Below are 23,982 nucleotides of genomic sequence, written 5' to 3' on the forward strand. Positions count from 1 at the left end.
CAGGTTTCACACAGGACCCTGGGACTTTAAATACCGGCTCGGAGGCTCTGCGACAGGCTGGCTTTGATACGAGCCATGCAAAGGCGTGCGCTTTTGTGTTTATTCTGGAGCCTGCCCGAAAGACAATTCAAAAGCAATCACCAGCTGCTGTGACAGCAGCAACCTGTTGCTAAGGAATTAAATGTGATGCAAAATACAAAGCTTCCTCAGTTAGCAGCTACAGAGTGAGGGGAGTGGGAGATGGAGGGGGCGGAGCAGAGCTGCGGCCAGCTCCGGTCAGGATTTTAACCGGGGGGGGGGGACAGGGGAAGAAATGTAGATTTTTATATATATATATATATATATTTTTTTTTTTTTTTGAGATTTTTTTTGGCTTCTCAACATGTCAAGGGAGTGTGTGGGGGAAAAGCCTTGTAGGGTGGCTTTGTGGAGTTGTGAGCTCCCAGGCACCACAGGAAAGAGCCCCATGGCACGGCCAGCCTTTGCTGCTGAGCGTTGGGAACTCAGACGCGCCCCAGGACCCTGCCCTTGCTCAGCATCCTTTCAGCCCCACTCTTCCCCATTCTGGAGCTGGGACTTGGCTCCCAAAGCATTTATGAGGAGAGCTGAGGGAAAGGCTGGGAGCTGCTCAGGCAGCTCATGGGTCTGGACCCCTCCCAGGCCCCTGACCCACGTCTCGGACCTTCGTCCCCACGCTGGGCCTCTCCAGAGGCAAAAGGCCGAGGCTCCTCTCCTGTATTTAAATGAAACTGAAAGAGCCTTGTTGGGTTTTAAATATGCATTTTCCCAGCTTGACCCCAGCTGCCCTTGAAATAATACCATTGTGCAACGAAGCCCTGCGGGGAATTCTCAGCCGAGCTCATTCGCCCTTTTTCACTGGAGTCAATTAAAAGCAGAGTAGCTGGTGATTTAATACGTCCGGTGTCTGAGACGGCCCCGCATCCATACAGAGGCTGGCTCTGGCCATCCCAGGAAATGCAGATGTTTCCAAGGGCAGGAGGAACCATTGCCACCAGCTCCCCGCAACCAAACAGGGATTTTCAGCTGTGCCGAATCCCTCTCGCTCTGGTGCAGAGCATGAGACCTGCAGCGGGACTCCTGGTGTGAGGGAATAATGGAGGCTGAGCTCGTTTTTTTCTTCCTCCCTTACAATCTCCCTTTTCTTTCCGTTTCACCACCTCCTTATTTAATGTCATCGAGAGTTGTGCAGAGCCATCAGTGCTGCTCGCAGCAGTGTGACCTACTTTACCATTCCTCGCTGACTTCCTCGCTGAAATGGGGAGCTCAGAGCCCACCCAAGCCATTCAGCGTTTCTCAGCTGAATAACAAATCCAATTATGTGGAAGAAAGCCCAGCTTTCACGCTGTCAGTGCCCGGACATCTCGCTTCCCTCTCCCCGGTGCTCGCTGCACCTCTGATGGCTGCGTCCCACACAAGGACCCCTCTGTACGCCTGCGGCCCCCTCTTCCAATGCTGATGGGGTAAAGGTCGAAGAGGACAGACCCTGGCTATCTGACGTCCTTACACTCCTGACATCCCCTGGGGAGCTCAGAGATCACATCCTGTGTGGTTTTGAAGTGCTGGCTGTTTTGGGAAGCGCTCCGGGGCCGTGTGGGCACAGCACAGTTTGTGCTCTTTAGAGAACTGATGGCACTTTTTCGTCCTGAGCATGGTTTAGGAAGCCACAGCGAAGTGCTGACATCCAGTCCCCACACAGCACCTGCCCCAATTGCCCTCTTCTGGGTCACTGTCTGCAGGCATCACAGACACAGACAGACAGGGGGACGCTTCCCAAGCCGGCCCCCTCCACTGCTCCCCATGGGGCCGGTGCCCTCCTGGGCTCCTTGAGGTTTCCCACAGGGCTCTGCTAATGACTCACTGCTCCTGCTTGGCTCTAATTACACTCCTGCCTAATTACTTTTGCCAGTTTGGCTGGAAAGATGCAGCTGGTGGGAATCGGCTCTTTGGTGAAAGGACAAGGGGGGAACAAAGAGCATCTGGAGATGCTGAGCCCTGGGAGATGCCAGGCTGCAGCGGGAGGTCGGGGGATTGGGAAGTGCTGGCTGGAATACATCTGTGCTAGGCACGGCCATGGGAGTGCAAAGGGATTTAAACGGGGACCCTCCTGTGGCTCAGCTCGGCCCCGCTGGGGAGCAGGAAGCCTGGCATCAGCCCTGCTGGGGACCGTGGGGATGGCCTCTAACCAAAAACGATGGTTGCTGCTTCTCTATAGCGTCAATGAGCAAGATATTGACCCAAACAGGAGCCCCAGAGTGCAGGAAGAAGGTTCCCAGTCCAGCATGGGAACATCATGCCGAGGAGATGGGTGAGACAGAACCAGGCAAGGGGCCCTTCCCTGCTGCAAAAATCAAAGCCCCTGCCATAGCAGAAATAAGAAAATGATCTGACAGAATCACATTTATTTATGCTCCTTTTAATCCACATACTCCTGTGTTCATTACACAGCCACATCCAGCACAGGGATGGGCACTGGCACCCGTGGTCAGCAAGGCTTCATCCGTGCTCAGCTCTCAGCAGCTGTATCGCACCTGTGCTGCGTTATTTAACCTTGCCTGTGTAGATTAAACATTAAAAAGGTCAAGGTGACATCTCTTGTATCAGTAGCTAGTGTCAAATATTATCCTCCTCTTAATTTAAACTTGTTCCAGCCCTAAACAAATCAACACGTTGCAGTGTTTAACCTCCCTCTAACTAATTCACAAACCCAGGTGCCTTCAATGGAAAAGCCAGCTCATCCCTTCACCATTCACCTTGCAGCTGATCACAAGGCAGTTCACTCCCTGAACTAATTAGGGCTTTGCCTTTCCTTCTCTTAATAAAGCCTCCGTGAATGACAAGCCTGTCTGCAAGCCCCAGCCCAGCTCACACCTGTGTCCTCCCATTCTCACCGTGGAGCCAGCACCAGGACTGAACTCAGCAAGGGCAGCAAAGGGGAAAAAGGTGGAAAATGCAAAACAAAGAGGTGGCAGTAAGCCATATTTCTGTCCCGTGGCTATCAAAGCACCTTTTGAAGCCCTACCAAAGTGTAAGGAGCCCTTCCAGGGGGAAGCACCAGTGGAAATGCAGCTGTATCCAGATGACCCATGATGTAGCCACGCAGGGGTCTGGTGGGCTTTTGCTCTACCCTTGAGCACTGTGGGGCTGGGCAAGCCCATGGGAACTGCGATGCTCAGACACACATCACTGCTGCTTTGGGATCATCTGAAATAGGTGACCCATGTGTCTTGAGGAGAACATCAGTCCCATCACCTTGGCCATACTGTAATGGCTCAGAGCATGGCCAGGGAGTGAAATTGTGGACAGGGAATGAAATTGCCACACTCAGGTGGCCAGGAGAGGTGGGAGCCTCCATCCCCTGCTCTGCAGAGGCAGTTTGCCTCCTCCTGTGAGCGATGCCCATGGTACCACAGCAGCCTGGTACATCAGCGCTGCTGCATTTACCCCAGGGCTTGGGCTAACGCCTTCCCTGGGAAGGGCCCATGCCCCCGCAGCACCCCATGCTCCCCAGAGGCAGCTTCTGGGGGCACCCCATGCGTAGAACAGAGGGGACCCACAGGAGAAAGCTCTCTTTAAATCCTGTCATTGTGGTGAAAGCTTTTATTTGCTTTGGTAAATGGGTGAGTGGGGATGAATGGGAACGCAAATAAAATGCGGACCGGTGAACAGCCACGCAGATACAGGAGCCCTTTCATCTCCCGCCCCACGCCCAGGGAGCTGTCTGTCCCCAGCGGGTGCTTCGTGACAGCGGGCACGCTCAGGGTCACTGACACGGTGCAGGTTTTAAAATCGGTACGTGACACTGATGGGAGGTGGAGGGAAAAATATGTGCTGCACACTGCTGGGAAATGGGGCACTGCGGGAGTGCTGGGGTTTGCTAGTTCCTGGTAAGAAACAGCCCAGCACCACCCAGAGAGCTCATACCAAAGCCCTGAAGGCTTTGCTCCGTGTGTCTGATCTCCTCAAGCATCCCCTTTCCTGCTGCAGCATTGCTGCTGGGCCTCCTCCACCAGGGGAAGGGGAAATATCTGAAGCACAGCGCATCAGTCCCTCCTCCTCTCCCCGCCTCCACCCCCTCGGTGAGATGGAGCATCTCCAGTTCTCAGCCGGATGAGATAAAAGCTCCTGGAACCTGAGCTGTCCAGGTTTCGGCTAGGACACGTAGCAATTTCAGGGGGTCACAGGAACTGCGAGCCGTCAGATAGCGCGGGCAGCCACCAGACTGCCATTTATCTCGGTGCGAGGAGCCTGCTTTGGAGCTGAAGTGGCTGAGATAATGGCTGTTCCACTTCCTCCTCTTGTAAAAAGGATGAAAAGCCCTCTGTGGGGGAGAAAACCAGGAGCTGAATGTCATCACGGCCACACGCCCTTCAGCGAAATGTAAATCTTCCAAGAGAAGGAAAGAAAGTTAAAGAGTGCAACGGGTGCCGGCTGGAACCCCGGTGATAAAAGCAACGCAAACATCTGATTGCAGGCAGGGTGACATCTATTCCCTCACCTCGATGCAACAAAGTCAACAGCAGAAATACCAAAGGTGTGGAAATAAATCGGGCAGAAAATTCGGACTTAAAATCAAATTTATTTAGAGGAAAAATGACTTTACAAGAGGTTGATGCTGATAACTAAAAAGGAAGATAAATAAAAGCTTGTTACAAACCCTAATGGTTTCTGGCAAGTTACAGAAAAACTGAAGAATTTTACAGTCAATAACCTGCTCACTTTTTACATAATTACAAATTAACATACAGCAATTAGGTTTTACCCTCTTTTTAAAAAAATCTTTTTTTTTTTTCAACTTTTTTTTTCCAACTTTTTTTTATGGGTTCAACATGAAAATGCAAAGCATTGTTTATTTGTTGTTTTCTTTCTTTTTTTTTTTTTTTTTTTTAAGAAACAAACCAAAGGCAGAGGTATATCAGGTTATTATAATACACCTCCTCACTGGGAATTACTCAAGTGCATTCCGTATTAGTACAAAATAAACACCAGGCTAAACTTTAACCATAGGCGAACTGAACTGGACATAAAGAGTTTTCTGAGTCAGTGTTTACTATCAATAAAGAAAATAGTAAAATACTTTAGAGCATGGAAATGATCGATACCTATAGACAGCTTAAATACATACAAAGCTCATAGCTGTATGCAAAGCAGTGGATGTCATCCTGTCCCCCCCTCCCCCCAAGCGATGGAAGCGGAATATATTTGGGCAAAGCATCAGTGTCAGTGAAATGCACATGGAAAGAAAGGGCACCGAGCCCTCAAAATGCAGGTGGGAAGGGAGCCAGCGTTATGCTTCCCATGACTCGAGAGCAAGAGGTGTATGAGATTTGGCCAGTTCAGCTTGCCTACCTTTAAAACTTAGCTGCGTCAACAGATCAAGAATGGATCGTGGCTGATTGCTGCCCCTTCTGACAAATGAAGCAAGAGTCAGGAGCAGTAGGGGAAGTTTTCTTTTTTAATATTATTTTAAAGGGTGCCTTAAATTATGTTAAATTCCCAAACCTGGCCAGCAGGCAGAAAAATTTCCAGAGTTCTGGTTAACAAGGAATGTTTTGTGGGATTTAAGCAGATACCCTCTCTTGTGCCCCCCGCCCAGTCCTCCCTTGGTCCGTGCTACAGACAGCCTACATCAATCGCTTCCTTGGCATTTGGCACCTGATGAACCTCTTCTGACCTGGTGACATTTGGAAGGACTGGATTTGGGTGTTTGAGCAACAGCTCTGAGATACCCTGACGCAGCAAGGAAGGCGCAAGGAGGATTGGGCTCTACGGGTGCTCTCGCCTTTGTACGAATCCGCTCCAGCTAATGGCATCGCTGTGCTTTCAGCAGTGGGCAAACTCCAGGAGTGAAGAGAAGGAAGGTGGTGGTGGTGGGGTGGGCTCTCCCAGGGGGCTACCTGGGCCACCAGAAGCCAATTGCTCTGGTCCTGCCCCTGCCTGCTCTCCTAAATGCCCTGGTGGGAGGTGGGAGGGTCTGGGGGGCTTCGTGAGTAATTCACTGCTGGGTTCTCCCCATGGGGAAAGGGCTCATCCTGCCTGCAGTGGGACTGGAGTCGTGTTCGTGCCCACTTTGTTCTAAAACTAATACAAAATGCTCTGCACTTCCTCCCCTGCCAGGGTAACGCCAAGCCAGCCCAGGAACTTGCCTACCTGCAGCTCGGACTTCTCAGGGGATGCGGAGCGGGGGCAATTACACAGCTGATTGTCTCCACGTAACCAAAATGAAAAGTGACTTGACCAGTTCCATTTAAAGTGCTTTAAGGCATCACACTGACGTAAAGTTACATGCTGAGATGATCACGTCGCTTAAAGGAAGCTAAGGCCAACCCCATCCAGCTGCACCGCACCGAGGCTCACACCCTTTGCTGCAGCTGCTCCCTAACTGCCGGGGTCCCCTGGTAACCCCAGCTCATACTGACCACTTTTGTACTTCATCTGAGATGTCCTGGAACCTGTTCTTGTCCTGGGAAACCCGTGAGGAATTACAGGGTTTGGGTTCTCTGAGTGGGATCAAGGGACCAGCTCTGGGAACGAGACACGAGGCCGGGCTGAGGAAATTACACGCTTTCAATGACTGCAGGATGGATGCCAAGTGTGGAACCGAAGCAAAAGCAGTTGTAAGGCCAGGAAAAGGAAAGGCTTTGGTGTTGCAAAACTGGGACCGTGGTGTAGCAGACAACCTTAGGCAACCTGCAGGGATCAGAGTGGGAATCTGACTTGGGAAACCAATGCCAAGCCTTTCCAAAGAAAACCTAAGAGGGAAGAAAGAGAAGGCTAAGGAGATAAAAACAAGCCCTCACCTCCTAAAGGTGAAAGAAGGAGGAAGCAGCGTGGGAGTGAAGGCTTCATTCCAAAACCAGTGAATCATACAGCGATGTACATCCTCGAGGGACAAAGGTCTGCCCACCAGAATTTAAGACACAAGCAGCTTTGATATGCAATATTTTTCATCAGTATGCCCTGATTCAAGCCTGTGGTTTCTAAGACAAGGAACCATGGGGACCTTAGGAGATCATGTAGCAAATATTGTTTTCACTCAGGGCACTGGATGCTTGTTTTGGTTTGCACAGGTCAGAAGAGATGGTCAGAGCAGGCAGAGACTTGGCCCCACGTGTCCCTTTTCATGCTCTTCTCAGAGCCCAGGGATGTTTCCCTGCACTGTGACTTGAGGATGTGCTGGGGAAAGGACAGTGGGAAGAAAAGAAAAGCTCCTAGTGGCAAAGGCTATAACAGATGCCAAGGAATGTTCAGAAATACCAGGGACCTGATCTCTGTTTATACAACAGAGGATGAGCCATGCACTGGGTTGGTTTCCAAAAATTTCAGCTTGGCACATGCATTTGCACAGAGGTACAAATAGCGGGACAGAAGTCATCTGGTTACACAGGTGCTCTTTTTGTAGAGAAGAAACCACCACAAGACCAGCACATGCCTCCTTCCTGGTCAAGAAGAGCTGCCTGAATCTGCCTGGACATTGACCGGAGCCTCACATCACTGCAGGAGGCTGTGCTTTGCTCTCCCTTTGCCTCCGAGAAGCGAACCTAAGGAAAATATTTAGACAAGGAAACTAACTGATAGGAGGAGTCCTGTCTGAAGTCACCGCTTCTCTTTCCAGACTTTTCTGGCCCGAAGATGTTCTGCCTTAAAGAAAGCTCTCAGTTGAAATTGTGTAACTCTGGACATGGCATAGGCTGCTAAGCAGCGCTGCCCAAACCCTGTTTTTATAGGAACCAGGGAGATATGGGGTTTACCAATCTCTTGGTAAGAAAATAAAAATAATAATAAAACAAACAAAAAAAAACAACCCACCAACCAAACGAAACAAAAAAGGGAAGAAAAAAACAAGACTGCTCTCCCCAAACAAAAGCAAAATAAAAAAATTAAAAAAAAAATAAAACCAAGTAAACTTCTTTTTAAAAAAAGAACTCTTTCAAATAAACAGAAAGATAAATATTTTTGCAAGCCCTGCTTGCAAGTAAGAACAAGCACCAAATAACATTAAAAAAGCAAAACAAAAATAAATCAATAAATCTCAACCCTTTTTCCTTTCTTCCTTTTTTTTTTTTTTTCTTTCTTGTCTTTTTCATCTTAATAGTTTAGAGAGCTTCAAAAGCAAGCAGGCGGCTTGGGATTCCTGCACTGACCAAGACAGACCAGTCTAAGCATCCACCTCACCATCAACACTGCTGATACTCATTAGCACTGAACTCTGAAAATTGCTGCATGTTACTAGCTTGTGAGAAGCTGAAGAGCAAATTGAAATCAAACAATAGTGCAACTAAAGAATTATTCTTTTTCTTTAAAGAAAAACTAGTAGGAAAGGAGATGCACTTGACAGCTTCGAACTCTGAGCAAACCCTTGGATTATTTTGAAGTTGATAAAGTCTAATAACCATTTACAAATCCACCAGGCCAATTCCCCTGAGAGGGTTTGAAAGAACAATAATTTGGGAAAGAAAAAAAAATAAATTGGCTTGCTGCATTTCTCTTCCCCCGCTGGATACATCCCTGTACTCCCCAGCTGTATAAACATCTCGCAGTCGGCACCGAGAGCCATCCTTGAACCTTCCCCTTCTGCTGATGGTGACACAGACATGGACTCGTCCACCACAGACCACACAGCAACGGAAACGGACCTGGCAAAGGCACTCTGGGCCTTTGGACCCTTCACACAATGTTTTTGTTCACAAGAATATATTTTTGTCCCCAGAAATAGTTAATAAGTGCATGGCATTGTACAGGCATAGGAACTAAGAGCTGCCTCTTCGGAGCTCACTCTGCTCACAGCACTCAGCCCCCTGACCTGTGACATCTCACTGAAGTGCTCTGAAATTGTTATTGTTCTGCCTTAGAAACAAACTGGAGAAGCTGACAAAATCCAGAGAAACATAAGCCTCGTGGTAATGTAAAGAGCAGGGGAAGAAAAATACAAACAACAGAACAAAGGTCCCTAAAAGCAGACTTCCAGCCACCTCTCCAGTCATCAGGCTTGTAATGAAGGGATGTCAAATGCAACTGGAGAAACATATCCCAGCAAAACAAATACATCTTTACGTAGGAGATGGGAAACAGTGAGCCGTAGCTCAAAGAGACTGCTTAAAAAAAGTTGCTTAGAGTTGTTCCCACTTGACCACCATCTGCTCTGGCTTCCCGGGGTTGCCTTACAAGCCTCCCAGATTTCTCTTTTCTGCCTTGTTTTAAATACACCCAAAGAGGTTCTGCTTGATTCTGGAAACAGTGTGACATGTAACTCCTCTGCCCCACAGAAAGCTTTTGGAAAAACCTCCAATTTTATTTGTTTCTTGAATTTTCATTTTGCACGCTGTAACTGCTCCCTGGTGTGCGGTACCTTTCTGAAACCCCACAGTCCGTTCCATGAGCACAAGAGGGGCGTGCGAGCCCATGGTGTTACAGCTGGAGCAGTAAGGGCGAGATATTTAATATCTGCACGCTCCCTGAAAGTCATCGTCTGTCCCCATGGGCCGAGCTAAGCTTGGCTGAACAGACTGTGAGCACATCCCAGTGGATACACAGATCCAGAGATGGATATGTACAGTATCTCTAGATATGCCAGTGTGTACGCACCATTTGTGAAGTCCCAATCTTTTGCTAAATGCTTGGTTTTGGTTACTTTCCCCAGAAAAGGGGAATTTGAAGGCACAGACCCCTTAAGGCTATGTTCTCCCATCCTTCAGCAGTGTGAACAGACAGAAACCATCCAGCCCAATCCATCGGAAGCGAGGTTTGCACAGGGAGATGGTACCACTTGCCATGCGGTCGGCCTCTGCAACGTGAGTTCATGCAAAACTGAGGAGAGAGGCCCCTTCCTACCACATAAAAACTTTCATAACCTGTTTTATTTAAAACCTCCAGATGCTTGTTGGATGCAGGCACGAGCAGCGTGCTGTGGAGTAGGCAGGGAGATGTCCACTGTACCAAAGCTGAGAGTGACCAATGGTGCCATCCACGCTCAGCAGAAGATCTCCTCGCCCTCTGGAGGTGCTTCTGATGAGTGAGAATCTGTGGGGAAAAAAAAAAAACAAAACAGGTGGGATTCACTAAGGGAATACAGCAGTATGGCAGGCAGAGAAGGACTCCAGACACGGGGAAGCCCTGCTCTCTGCCCAATCCACTAGGGACCTTGGAAGATGTCCAGTTCCCAAGGAACTATCATGAAATTAGAGCCTGGAATTGTTAAATGTTCCCAGGCACAAGTTGGAAAACTTGTGTGAGTTAACATGGATCAGCTGGCCATCTGAGAGTGTGAGATCAAGCTGCATGTGGGCAAGAGGTTTCAGGTGCAGAACTGAGTCCTAAGGGGACTGCCAGGGGAAAAAACAAACAAACAAACAAACAACTTTGTGTTTTCAGCTCAAGAGACATGGTAGACCAGCTCAGGGGAAGGGAGAGCCCACGAGAATGTTTGTAGGTATTGCTTACAAACTATAAGAGAGCTAGAACTGTCAGCAATGCTGGAGGGGCTGCAACAGCCAAGACCATCCCAGCAGCAGCTTCTGAAAGCACATGCACTGAAACAGGACATTCTCCTCCTTGAAGCAGAGCAAGCTGAAAAGTACAGGGAAAATCCAGTTTGTGGAAGCTGCTCAGAACAGGACAGGGAAGGGAAGGAAAAGGGAGCCAAGCAAGTCCCTCTAACAACCCCAGGGGCTGCAGAGCAGGCAGAAAAGCCCATAGAGAAGATCGCTTTAAGCTGAGAATTGACTCATCACATCTGATCTTCTCCATCCCTCACTGTTACCATCTCCACTAAGGTGAGATGGCTTCCAGAAGTTCTCTGGCAGGAAGGAAATGCCCCCTCAGTGACCCTGAAAACACATCTGTGACCTCCTGGCACTCACCAGATTGTTGGGAGCGATGTCCTCTGCCCTTTTTCTTCTTTTCCTTTTTCTCCTTTGGTTTGGATAAACTGAAGAGCCGGGTAGGCATCTGGGGCTGTTCCTCAGCTGCCTTGTTAGTCTGGTTTGTTGTGCTAAGCAAATGGAAAGTGCTTTTCTCTTTGTGTGTCCTTGAAAGACTGTTCCTTTTGGGGGAGACAGACAGTTCTGCATCAAAGTGCCCCTGTTTAGGAAGGGAAGGGCTCTTTTGCTTGGAGAAGTCTTCAATGCTGGACTGGGAGGAGACTCTTGCAAGTTTCTCATGTGTATTTGACACCTAGAAAAGAAAAGAGATGAATTTCACTGGGGTAGGAAAGACGCTAGTGGAGAGTCCAGATAGGAGAGGTATTTCTGAAAACACATCTTGGTCTTGTGAACATCCAGCCCATTCACCACCTAAAAAGCAAAGCCCATCCTGGCAAAGCCATCAGAGAAGAAGCCCTTTCTGCTCAAGACAAAGAAATGATGCATACAGAGAGTAACACTCCAGTATCTTTTGCTCCTACATGTACTATGCTATGTGTCAACAAGCCAAGGGCAAACATTCTCTAAGATCTCCCCAAGACTCACCCAGCGTTGTTCGCGCACACAGATGGTGGCAGGAGGCCAAGGGGGAGCGTGCCTCTCCGGGCAGGGAACGCCAGCGCGCAGCACCGGCGAGGCATGTGGCGAAGGAAGCCTTCCCAAGCAAAAGATGAAAGCAAAACATTTTCCTGACTTTTTTCCAACGCCTGTCTCAGGGTATAATTGAGCCCTCGCATTCAAAGGGAAGATCAAAAACAGCAGCTCCACAAAGCCTCACCAAACCCTCTATTAATAGCTCTGAACTGTCAGCGAGGTGCCCGCCTCGAGAAGGTGCTTCCTTCCCTTGATCTGCCAGGCCTCAGTTATTTTACCTCTCGGCCTTTCCCATCGCATCAGTGCCCCCAGCACGCCTCCGTATGCCTGATGCTGCGGCAGCCTCGCCGCATGCTCGGGGAGCTTCTGGCCTGATCTGGGTGGGGTGGGAGGGAGCAGGCACTCCCCCGGTGATTTGCTTTTCAGAGCTCACTGCTGAGCTCCGAAATTAGTCCATTCAGGCACCCAAAATCATTTCCATTCCGCAATCCAGCGTTTACAAACTAATTTCGCTACAGCTCTAAGCAAATTGCATTCAAAATTAGTGAGTTATAAACAAACAAACGATCAACAGCAGGCTCAAGGTTCAAATGCAGCCTGTGTTTTGCAAACTGATGTGTGCTTTCCTCTGTCAGATTGCTGCACGATAATAAAGAGCAAACCTCGTGCTAAAAAATGCACAGTACAGAAGAGGATTCGTGCCTGAGCTTTTCTTTTTCGTGCTGGGCAGTCAGATACCAGAAGCCTCTCGGCACCAGAGCAAGTGACCTTTGCTTGCTGGGTCATGTCCAGACTGCAAATGCCTGGTCTTTTTAGGACAGGGACAATGTCCATCTCTCTGCTAGATACCTGGGACACTTTTGGACTGACATAAGCACAGGAACTGCAAACAACAAGGCCTTGCCGTGCAGTTACCACTCCTCCACAGGGCCATGCGAGTGGCTTCTGAGGCAGCCGCAGGGTGCAGGTGAGCAGCAAGGCGTGGGCTGTTTCTGAGAACAAACTCTCACCTGCCTCAACGCTGCACAAAGCCAAACCCACGGGGGACGAATGTGAAAGGCTACACCTTGGATGTCCCAGTGCGTCTTCCCCGTGCGCCAGTCACCTCCCTGCAGCCGTCTGCCAACCAGAGGCATCGGGATATGGGCAGAGCTCAGCGGCAATATGTTGGCAAAACACAGCCCTGCCCATCGTGTGCAAGGAAAGAGCCAGTTTTAAACGTCAGGCCCCACGTATCCAGGTCTGGGCTGGAGCCAGGCTATTGCTGCTGCAGGGCAGGCAGCCCGGCAGCCGGCAGGGAGCTCCCTGCAGAGCGCAGCTCCCCCAGGAGCCTGCCTGTTGGCAGCATTTACCTGGTTGTGGTCTGTCTCCAACCACATTTGAGGTAATCGCTCCATGTCTCTCTTGAACTGTGCCTTCTCCCTCTCCAGCTGCTTCTGGGCCGTACGAAGCCTCTCCAGGTCGAGCTGGTAGGAGGCTTTCTTCACCTGCAGCTCCTCCCGCTCCCGCTCGAGGTCCTGCCGCCCTCTCTGGACCTGTTCCTCCCGCTGGGCCAGCTGGGCCTCCTGCTCCGTCAGCTGGTTCTCCCGTGCTTCCCACTCCTTCTCTCTCCTCCGCCTCTCCTCCTGGTGCTGCGCCTGCTGCTTCTTCAGGTTGGCGAACTCCTGGCGCTGCTTCTCCAGGTTGCGCTGCTTCTCCTGCTCCAGCAGCGAGGTCGGGCGGAAGAAGCTTCGGGTTAGGGCCCTCTCACTCAGGGCCAGCTTCTGGTCCTCGATGTAGGTGTCTTGCTGCAGGACAACACCCTAGGAAGGAAGGAGGGAGACATGACTGCAGTGCCTTTTCCACACTGAGCAGCTCACAACACTGCTGAATCGTGTCTTCATCCACCGCATTCACTGCTCAGCACTGCCAATGGGCTGCTGGAGGATGCTGCGGTAGCAGCTTTGCTGGTCAAGGTTTAAACCTCCCCCGGCAGCTTCCCAAATTCAGGGGAGCACCGGTTTGCCAGGCAGCAGCTAATTCCTACTGCTGTGCCAGGAGGCTGAACACAAGCTGACTGCAGGGTAGTTGGCCACACGTGGATACGAAAGGAGAAGGGGACGGAGAGACGGGGGTGAAGCGCAAGTTGCTGTTACTGCCTGGTGGGACGCAGCTTGGGCACATGGCATGCAGAAGCGGGATGAGCGGCCAGCCTACCTGCAAAGCACTGAGCAGCTTATGGAGGCTGGTAATGCTTTGGAGAACCTGCTGCAAGAAAACAGAAGCGTTGCTATTAGACCCATTTGGTGCCAGGGCATGAGTAAAGCACCCTCCTTTTCCACTGTGACCCACTGGTGAGCCTGACAAGCTACACAGCCATCCCTCTACACTCTTGCTTTTCTCACTCTTCACCTGCAGCAACTGTATCATCCCCTGGTACACATCCTGGCCACAGATGTACCCCCTTGGGCACCTCTCAGAGAAGCCTGGCATTAAAGTCCTCACTGGCCTAGCCATCAGCCCAGCACACGGTCACTGAACAACCCAGCTACGGGGAGGGAACGTGCAGAAACACTGCACAGACCTCATGGGATCTCCTGGCCTGTCTCTGTGAACCATTTCCATTAACAGAGGAACTGGGATGAAACCTGGAAGTTTTGCTTTGAAATTTCAAGGAAATAACTTCCAGGAGCAGACAAAGAAAAAATCTTAAAATGAATGCGTGCTTTTTGCCCTCTTCCAGCCCAGCTGACCTGTACAAGCCCCCCTGTCAATAGACAAGGAAACTGTGCTACGCAGCAGACACACAGATAAACATGAACACATCATGCATCACCACAGAGCCAATAGCAAGCCACCTTGGAGTGATGCCCTATTCCAAAATGTATTTTCAGGCCAGCTAAAATATTCTCTGAATCTCATATATCCACCAATTACTTTTAAGATGAAAAAAACACAGCGGTGTTTGCAATAGTGGTGTGCTAGCCAGTGCTAAGAGAACAGCTTCTCGTTCTGCCTTTAATGCTAATTGGGAGTTATGAAAGTGTATCAAAGGGAGAATAGAAATCTAATTGCCCCAATTCACTGCACCTGCAACATAAAATTAAACTGCCTCTGTCTGCAGATGCACAATAAATACAGTCCTGCGCATCCTAGTGGTAATTAACCCTTGATGCCTATAATCAGCACATACCATCCTGCTGGCAAGCAGATGACAATCAGCAAATTCCCTGTCTGAACACCCAAGGTTAAACAAATAAATGACACAGTGGGTTCTGCTTAATGTATTTAAACGTCTACACACGCTTCAGCTAAATAATGTATTTTCTTCTGCATTATCACCTATTGAGACAAATTCACTTGTCACTTAAATGAAGGAAGCAGATGAGCAACTGAATCAATTCTTACCTCGTTATTCCTTTTCAGCATGAACATCAGATTAGCATTTCCACCCTATGAAAAGATCACACAGACTTAATATGAGGACAAATGAGAAATCACAGCAAATGTGTTCTGAAGCTGAACTAATGACAGACACATTAAACACCCCCCACTCCCCACCTCCATGTTTCATTCTGGGACAATTCATATATGTTTTTTAGGCAAGTTAAAATTGTATCAAATCAAATGTTAATTAGGTATCATTTTGGAGTTACACGATGAATCAATCCACAGCAAGAATAGGTGCAAGGTTATATCTGACCTTGTCATTTCAATAATGATGCATAATTAAACACATGCTTTAGCTGATCTGCAGACAGATGGTAGATAACCTCTGCCACAAAGGAATACTACAGATCTGAAATGGTTTTCAAGTCAGGATTTTAGCTACAGTGAAGCGTTTTTGACTCCATACATACAATTTTATTTTAACTTATTAGGATACATCTAGTTGCCAAGAAATTCAGGCATTTTTCAAGTCTTGAATTGTCACTCTCTTGAACTCAGAGTGGTAGCAGACAGATAAATCAAGTGATACCTTCTTTAAAATGCTGTCCGACTCTGTTCTCCGAAGGTCCTGAGCATCGTCACCTTCATCCTTCACTCCACCTAAAGGAAGAAGCCAGCATTGAAACTGGTTATTCAGCATTTTAGGCCACAGCTGAACTTGCTAGTGTCTGAGAAATTTAATACAGGGAACCGAGATGTTTCACAACAGGGGCCAGAGAGCTCTTCACACTTTAACTAAATGCATTTGCTCCCTCCATATACAGAACCTGTCAGCTCCACCAGAAAAAGGGGATCTGAATTCAGAGGAGGATTGACTTTGGTTTCAAACAATGTGCTGATGACACACCTTTAGCTTGTGCTCTGTCTAGCCCCCAGACTGTTTTCTACTCCAAAAGAACATTAGCTGAGAAGTTATGAGGCAGAATAAGAGCAGATGGAGAAAAATAACAATACAATCTCAGGGTATATTATTGCAGATACAGTTTCAATGCCTCTCTGTCCAAATGCAATTTACAGCTGGGTTAGACTGCTGTGCAATACTGGTGTGTAATTTTATGCTAACAATTTTTCCACAGCCTTGGTTATCAGAAACCTTTATCTTCAAAGGGACACTGGACTTCTCTTTCTGGCTTTTCCCTGCATGGCTCACATCAGTGTTCCCAAGCAGGACTGAACTGACTTGTTGAGCCAAGCAAGACGCAGCCCTCCATATTCTGTGCCCAAGAACACTTTCTTTCTGCTCACAGCATGTGAAGAAGTCACAAAGCTCTTTGGTCCGCCAGCTCTTGCCAAGACCACATTTCCCTCTGCCAGCCGAGATGCAGTCCATGGGGAAATTCCCTGCTTGCTTCTCTTCTAATGACACAGGACTTGACTTACACCTGTATTTGCAGCAGCATGAAGGACACAGTACCTATTGCAAGGGCCCTCTCCCCCCGCCACCCTCCAGGCAGGCTTTGCTATGAAAGGCTGACCCTCACATCCTCCTAACAGACCTTCTCTCCTGCGCCACGTCCTGGGACCTTCCACCTCTCTGCAGGAGGACACACCTCCCTTCTGCTTTGCTGGAGGGGAGAACGAAGGGGAGTCTGGTTATAAGCCTTGCCCAAGGTTGCACAGGTTGTGAACAGAAGAACTGGACATGAAAGCCAGGTTTCATGCCTCAGGAGCTGAACAAACACGCCCTGCTTTCTTTTCCCCAAATCTCCCAAGAACCTATAACTATTGAGTTATAATCTCATTCAACAGAGGTTATTTCTAGAAAAACAACAATGACAAACACCAAAAACCAACAAAAACAGGGTGCAAGGGGGAGTGCTGGGCAGCGAACAGCCTGAGGTTGTCCCATTCATCACTGCGACAGAGCGAGGCACAGCCCTAACCAACCCTCTCCAGCCCTCAGTGTGAATGTATTTGTCATTATGATGACAAGGCCCGTTGAGAGCTTTGCAGCTTTCCAATAGCTGGGAAAATCTCCACATACTTCTCATGTCTGACTGTCTGGAGCTAACACTGCTCCTTTAATGCAGGAGGTCAGACGGGGTCCAGCGATCCCAGTGCTGAGACAGACACTAGCACAGCAAAACTGGCTGTATTGGGAGTGTGAGAGAGACCACAGAGAAAGGAATTTGAGGACAGGGAAGTTTCTGATGACTAGGGCAAAGAAAGCGAGCATTGGGAAGCAGCCAACTATGCAGCTGAAATAAATATTCACTAATTAGCTTGGGAGAGACTTAATTGCAGGAATAACACATGCAGTTGTATGTGGAACACAAATGCATGGAGAACCCAGCCAGGAGAGAAGGTGCTGGATTCAGCAATATTCTCGTCCATTTGCAAATGCAGCAGCATGAGGAGGCTCCTGCTGGAAGATAACTGAAGAATGAAGAACAGGGCTGCGGACACTTCAGTAAGAAGATCATGAAGAAACTAATCTATCAAGAAAAATGCTTTCATGTGGCATAGAAATGCAGAAGGAAGAATGATTTAAAAAAACATGGAGAGAGAGAAGCAAAGAGTTCAGATTTTTAATCCTCATACAGCTGTGGGGTCTCAACAACTACCATTCTACCTGTACGTATGCTTTTTTCTTAATCCGATATTTAATTTATCTATTGATATTGCAGAAGAGCAGGGAAATCCAAATTCAGCAGCTGCTGAAGTCCTTCAGAAGCAAGAGGACTTGTTGACATAAAATATCATTAACAAATGGTGCTGTGGGCACATGTAACTACTCACACTTGGAGGCGTTCATCTGATGACTGTCAAATCCTCCAAAAGTTTCTGCCCTTCTAGGAAGAGAGATGGGGCCAACTCCTTCTTGATCAATGGTGGTGCTGACCTGCTGCCCGAGCGCACAGCCCAAGCTCCTGTTTACCAGGTCTTGTAGCAGTTCAACTGAGAGGATAAAAAGCAGAAATATCTCTGTTAAAGACCACCTCAGGCTTCTGAGCTATTTTCGTCCCTACCTTCACATGCTTCTGTATACTAAGAACTCATGTTTCTACGACAATGACATGAACAGTACGTGCCCTCCCAGCAAAAACTCACTCTGACAACAGCATTTAGTAATTTTTACCCTTTCCAAAAATCACACTGAAAAGTTGCTCAAGTTTTCATGTAACCTTGCCAACAGACTGGCTTGTTCCTTGCAGGTACTGAAAATGCCTGCTGGAATCTGAGTCCCCTTCAATCCTTGCTGAGCCTGAAGCACAACAAAATACAGTATGGTCCGCTTTTCACACAAGTATGAAATCCTGGGCTGCCCCGATCCCAGCTCAGATTCAATGCAGGGTTGTTCACTGTGCTAAGACTTCTTTTCTGCCTTCTTTCAACAGCCACCAATACCTGCTTCTTTTCCTGATCCTCATTACCTGTCCCTGACACAATACTGTAAGCAGCAATATCTCCTGATCTACACTATTATTCTTTCACTGGGAATAAGAAGGTTTCCCTTGCAAAAATGGTGTTCGAGAATTGATGTATTCACTGAAGGCAGGCGTACTGGTTAGCGTAACTAATGTGTCACGCTGACTCGCTCACCTTCATTTATTGCAGTTTTCATAATGGCCTCGCCTTTTGGTGCCTCTTCAGTGTTGGCTCTGAAGAGCAGTCTGGAGCCTGGCATGTCCTCTTGAGCAGAGGTGTCTGCCATGTCCCTGAAGATCTTGGTCTTTTCCTCCAGCAGGACGAGGATCTGCTTATCCTTCTGATGAAGTTGTTCTGTGGGGGTGAACAGAAAACAGAGATGAAGACAGAAAATAAAAGCTTCAGCAAGGAAATAGAGTGATTCCTGAGATATTGGCCCCATCTAGTGGAACCTGATGACACAACTGTGCCTTGGCTCGATCTTGCACAGCCACAGCACCCATCAGGCTCAGAAAATTCTAATGCAAACAAGGTGAGGTGTAAACAGGGATTGCAAATATTTGCTGGATTCAGGGTCCTCATTGTTCTCGAAGAAGTCATAGCTCAACCATGCATATGAAAAAGAGTCACAAAATCTGACATGACAACTGATGTAATTTTTTTCAGAACGATTTTCAAGCTCTCCCCTTCTGTCCCAGGCAGTTCCCAGGTTCCTACCTTTCAGTGCCCTGACTCTCGTGTCTGACACTTTCTTTTCAAACTCAGACTCACAAGGGACTCCTTCATCTTCATCCTTATCCCTGGATGGGAGAGAGACACATATCAATAAGTACCAGGACACGACTACTTGTATCACCCGCCTTTCCAGAGCAGCCTGGTAGCTTACATGGTGTTTATTGTGTCTTGAATGATCTCTTTCCACCCGTTACGCTCTTCTTTGGAGCTGGCATGCACTTCCACCATTTCAGGATCTTTTACACCCATACTGATCAGGAACAAACCCTTCTCTTCGTGAGCCACTTCTCGTACAATCAGCTTCTTCAGAGAGATCACAGTGGATTTCTGGTCCTTCAGATGGAAAGAAATGGGTGAGGAGGGCAAAAAGTTAGATATGAACTAACATAGGTCCCATTACCAATACAGCTGCCTCTCTCAGGTTGTAAACATTATTTGAAGCTACTGGCTAATTAAAAAATATAGCATTTTGACGGGGTCACACAACAGGGAAAGGCTTGTTTTCCTCCATTAGTCCTCCAGAAAAAGCAATTTCGCCTTGTTCTATTTCAACAGGGAAGTAATTTAAAATTGAATTTGTGGTTTTGCAAACTCTACCATATTTTGCTCTATCTCCAGCAGACCTTTGATCTCATCTCCTCCTGCCCACACTCTCTACTCTGTCATTAATATCACAGCTCCGTAAACTTAGTGAAGTTTGCTAGCAGCTGCTTCACATACCTTATCGTCACAATCTTTCCATAGGATGGACTAACACCTTATTTTCAAACCCCACAAAACCCCTCCTGTTCTTAGAAGCTCATAGTTGACTCCTGTGATGGACCAGACCTGTACATAAAAGGATGTTTATTGTGTGCTATGGTTGGTCTCTGTGTAATCAGCCTGCCTAGGTTAAAATGTCCCTTTGCTTCTGGGTCACCACCACCAGTGAGCACCTCTGTGCATTTTACAGGATGCTACACTCCAGTGATTTGGTATCAGCCCTCTCTATGTAGGGCCCTGCGTTTGTGCAGCTCATTGATGGAACTAGAATAACAAATTATCAGCTTTCAAAATGTTCAAAGGGTAAAAAGGACACAACGTTTACCTAGTCTAAACCAAGTCTGCAAGGTACAGCCAAAACAGACTCAATGAGGTACCAGACTTTCTCTAGCAGGTCAGTGTGTCTAGTCTTTAGGAGGCTTGCCTTCAAAAGTGAGTGGTTTTCGTTTCTTGAATTACAAATATGTTCTTCTGACAAAGCTTACTTGTAAGCTTTACTATTGAATTTACTGCAGTGGTATTCCCTGCCCTCCACAGCGGTTCATAATATATTAGGACATCAGCTTCTGCTAAGATTTGTTTTTACAATGTTTATGTTATCCCCTTACTTCCCCTTCCCCCCGGATCACTGCTTCAGTTTGCTCAGACTGAAAATGAGTACGTGTATCGAGTGGCAGGCAGATTTTCAAGGCCAATTATCAGCAATGCCAAGGCACTGCAGAAATCAACGTGAGTGGGGGAAGTGGGGAAAAAAGACATGCTTTCCAATCACAAAGAAAGGAGCCTGCTCAACAGTTATAAGCAGGAAAACAAGGCTGTTTAGCAGACAACGGCTGGCTTTACTGAGTAACACATATCAAGGGTCTCTCTCACAGGAAAGCAAGGGAGAAGCAAAGGTTGAAGCCTTACCAGTGAGGCAAAGACATATTTCTGGTCCTTCTCCTGCAGGAATATGAGCATGTCAGAGAGGAGAACAGCCTGGACTTCTGCAGAAGGAAAAGAATACCAATATAAGCATGTGACACACTCCTAAACAGATTTATTTTTTAATAACACCAGTGCTGTGGCCGCTGGGGAGCGTGAGGGCTGGTTTTGGGTCAGCCTGCAGTGCTGCTCGATCTGCTGGTTGGCAGGCACTGCTCCTGGACAGGCCGTGCTGCTGTGCAACGCTGAACTGCCCTAGGAAACATGCAGGGCCTTTACCTCGGTGGGAGGGCTCCTCTCCAGCCACAAGCTTCCTAACAGGTAGGACACGGTGTAACAGCAAAAGCGAGTGACGTTTACTGAGTAGAAGCGCTGTTTTCTCAAACAATCAATATTTTAGCCCTTGAGCAAAATATCTGCACAGGAAGATTGGGGTTTTATGGTTCTCTTGATGAGTAGTTTGGGGAGTGTAAATTATCATGCAACAACAACATTTGTCAGCTGCAGTTTCTTTCCCAGGAAATACTGACTTCAGGAGCCACCACTAATTCTGCTCGCAGACAAGTACAAGCCTTGCTGACTCCAAGGGGAGCCAACATAGCCCTGCACGAGATGCAGGACCTGGCTTTCTTTCATGGGAAAAGGAAGTGTAATATCAAGCAAAGTGAGGATCTTAAATCAGAATACAGGCTTTTCCCAAAGTACGCATACAGCCTTCCAAGTCTCCTAATGACATATCATGAAGTTGCACTGTAACTACCAAGCATAAGGCCCCACCCATACCCCTCAGCACAAAGAGTTTTTGTGTAATGTACTTGGGAAATCTTGTGACAGACAGGAAGCAAACCAAAAAGTGAAGTCATCCCATGGGTTCTTCCCTTCCATTCTGTTTTGGGAAGACAGGATCCTTTTCAGAAAAAAAAAAAAAAAAGAACCACCAAACTTTAATCAAAGCTGCAAAATGAACTCAAAGCTCTGGGAGGTTTGAATAAGTCAGCTGTTGACTCTGTTCTTCTCTATCACTGTATTTTCTGCGCACTCTGCAAAAGGGGAAACACTAAAAACATCCAAGAAAAGTTCTAAATTTCTCTCTCTGCTCCACTTAAAATACCACAAAATAGCCTAAGTATCAGAACCAGCTGTTCTCCTACGGCGCTCTGCTGCTTGTCTGTAGGACCTGCTTTCCCTGGGAGCTTGCACTACAGACCAAGGCATTTCTATGACTTATAAATGCAAATGCAGCCTGTACTTATCGAAAGATTTCACAATCACAGCATAAGTTGCTTAATCCACCATTTAAAATCAATAGCAATCTTGGGAGCCTGGAAACCATCTGTAAACTTCCTGTTTCCAAAACCTCAAAATAAATCCTATCTGATCTGGAATTTCGCCTATCACTGCCTCACTGCCCAGCACATCACCAGACTATGCATCTCCATTCATGCCTAAGTACCCTGGTGTAATCAGCTGATGCTGGGAGCAAAAAGGAATCAGCTGCAAGAAAGAAAGCCCAGCCTTCCTGCTGAGCCCTAACCACTGCTGTCGTCCCAGCTTAAGGCTTGCTTGGGAGATTTAGTGCTCAACTCAGTAAAGAACTTCAGTGCCATGTCGAGAACATTAGAGCACAGCACTTTAGAGAAACCGCTTCCATGCAATGATAAACAAAAAGCAATTCAAGAAAACATGGACACACACGTAACCAAGCAAGAGGCAGCTGCAGGGCCACCAGAGCCTCCCCAGCCTCTCCTGAGCAGCTTGCGTCAGCAGCTGGAGAGGTTCAAAAGCAATAAATGCCTGGGACACCTGAAGGCCTAGTGAAACTGGGAAAGGTAACGCTGAGCCTGGGCAGCAAAGGAGACACGGGGCTGCTGGCGGGTAGAGTCACCAGGAAGCTGAGGCTGGGTTTCGTATTCAGCAAGCACGCTTCCTGGAATCGCTGTACATGCGTATTTTGCCACAGAGATCTGACTCACTGCTCCAGACAACTGCAGCCCCAGCATCCTCCTGGCCCAAAGACTGCCCCAGCACCTCACTGCAGCCTGCATCTTCCACAGGCGTCTGGTCACCAGGTGGAAAAGCAGCTATCGGTCACCTCAGAAACAGCACAAGGTGTTGGAAAAACTACGATGGAAACAGAGTATGCAGCATGGGGAAAGCTGCTGTCAAAACCTCTCATAGCAGACGAACAGGTAAGCATTGGAGATGCCAGTCCGAGGAGCAATCCTACAAAGAGGGAAGGCAATCTGTGGCCCCTGCAGCAGACTTACCTTTTAACCGTCCAGCTGCGTTTTTCAGTGAAACAGGCCCATCTCGGATGAGTTTCCGATGTCGCAAGTCCTCTCTTGCAAACATCTGACCGCTCTTCATCCTCATGATGGACTTGCTATCTGTCCGGTTGTAAATCTCATCAAGACGTGTTTTCTTTTCATAGTTGCTGACTTTGCTATTGACTGCAGCAATCACATCTTTAACAAGGTTTAATGACTGAGTCAAGTCTTCATGTTCCACTTCATTTTCTTTGAAAAGAGAGAGAGAAACATCTCCATTTGAGTTCATCCTTGTGGACTCTTAACTTCCCAATTTTACTTCCTTCCCTCCTTCATGTTCTCCCTCCCAAATTCCTGCATTATAACTTTTTAGTATTTTCCCACGTCAGGTTGCATTTTCCCCCCTAAAGAAAGCTTCACAAAACCTTTCACATGGAGGGCTGAGGTTGGAGGCTGTTCCAATATACTTTGTATACAAGACAGTAGATATGAAATACACAAACCAACCACATATTTTAGCCATTACACAGAAAAAGCAAACTGGGAGACTTTGTACTCTAAGCATGTTGCTCCATAATTAGCTAAAGACAGACATATCAACCAAATCAAGGCACCTGAACAACTAATCCTAACCAGAGATATAAAACTCAAGTTATCTCAATACAGCAGTGTGAGACAATAATGATTAGATTAGTCAGCCAATCATAAGAAAATTAACTTCAGTGGATAAGGATCCAGGAAATTTACACTGGATGAGTAAATACAGACTTAGAAAAGAGGAACTGGTCCTACCTTTGGTGTACTGCAGTATCCTTTGTAACAGGACTGGGTATTTTGTGATTCTTTGTGTTACCAGCAAGATACATTCAGAAATCCCAAGACGTCTCACCAGGGAGCTGCTCATTTTTTTCTAAGGAACAAAGATGAAAATTTCAATTTTGTAGCACAACGTCTATCAGAGTGTA

The 23,982-nt window shown here is 47.6% G+C and overlaps 1 protein-coding gene across 1 annotated transcript in view; it reads right to left on the bottom strand.

Moving 5' to 3' along the window:
* Window positions 1-9,431: 9,431 nt before the first annotated feature.
* AKAP13 (A-kinase anchoring protein 13) overlaps window positions 9,432-23,982 on the bottom strand; it is a gene marked incomplete at its 5' end in the record, with an annotated part of 151,774 nt that continues 137,223 nt past the window's right edge. The window contains 13 exons of the mRNA XM_084293544.1: window positions 9,432-10,038; window positions 10,878-11,190; window positions 12,884-13,333; window positions 13,728-13,778; window positions 14,919-14,963; window positions 15,490-15,560; window positions 17,700-17,858; window positions 18,504-18,683; window positions 19,047-19,129; window positions 19,216-19,397; window positions 20,736-20,812; window positions 23,018-23,266; window positions 23,810-23,927. Coding sequence (XP_084149670.1) covers window positions 9,989-10,038; window positions 10,878-11,190; window positions 12,884-13,333; window positions 13,728-13,778; window positions 14,919-14,963; window positions 15,490-15,560; window positions 17,700-17,858; window positions 18,504-18,683; window positions 19,047-19,129; window positions 19,216-19,397; window positions 20,736-20,812; window positions 23,018-23,266; window positions 23,810-23,927 — 2,028 coding nt within the window. The 3' untranslated portion in view covers window positions 9,432-9,988. The remainder of the gene's footprint in view (window positions 10,039-10,877; window positions 11,191-12,883; window positions 13,334-13,727; window positions 13,779-14,918; window positions 14,964-15,489; window positions 15,561-17,699; window positions 17,859-18,503; window positions 18,684-19,046; window positions 19,130-19,215; window positions 19,398-20,735; window positions 20,813-23,017; window positions 23,267-23,809; window positions 23,928-23,982) is intronic.

This window comes from Netta rufina (genome assembly GCF_964035555.1).
Source record: "Netta rufina genome assembly, chromosome: 11".
NCBI lineage: Eukaryota > Metazoa > Chordata > Aves > Anseriformes > Anatidae > Netta > Netta rufina.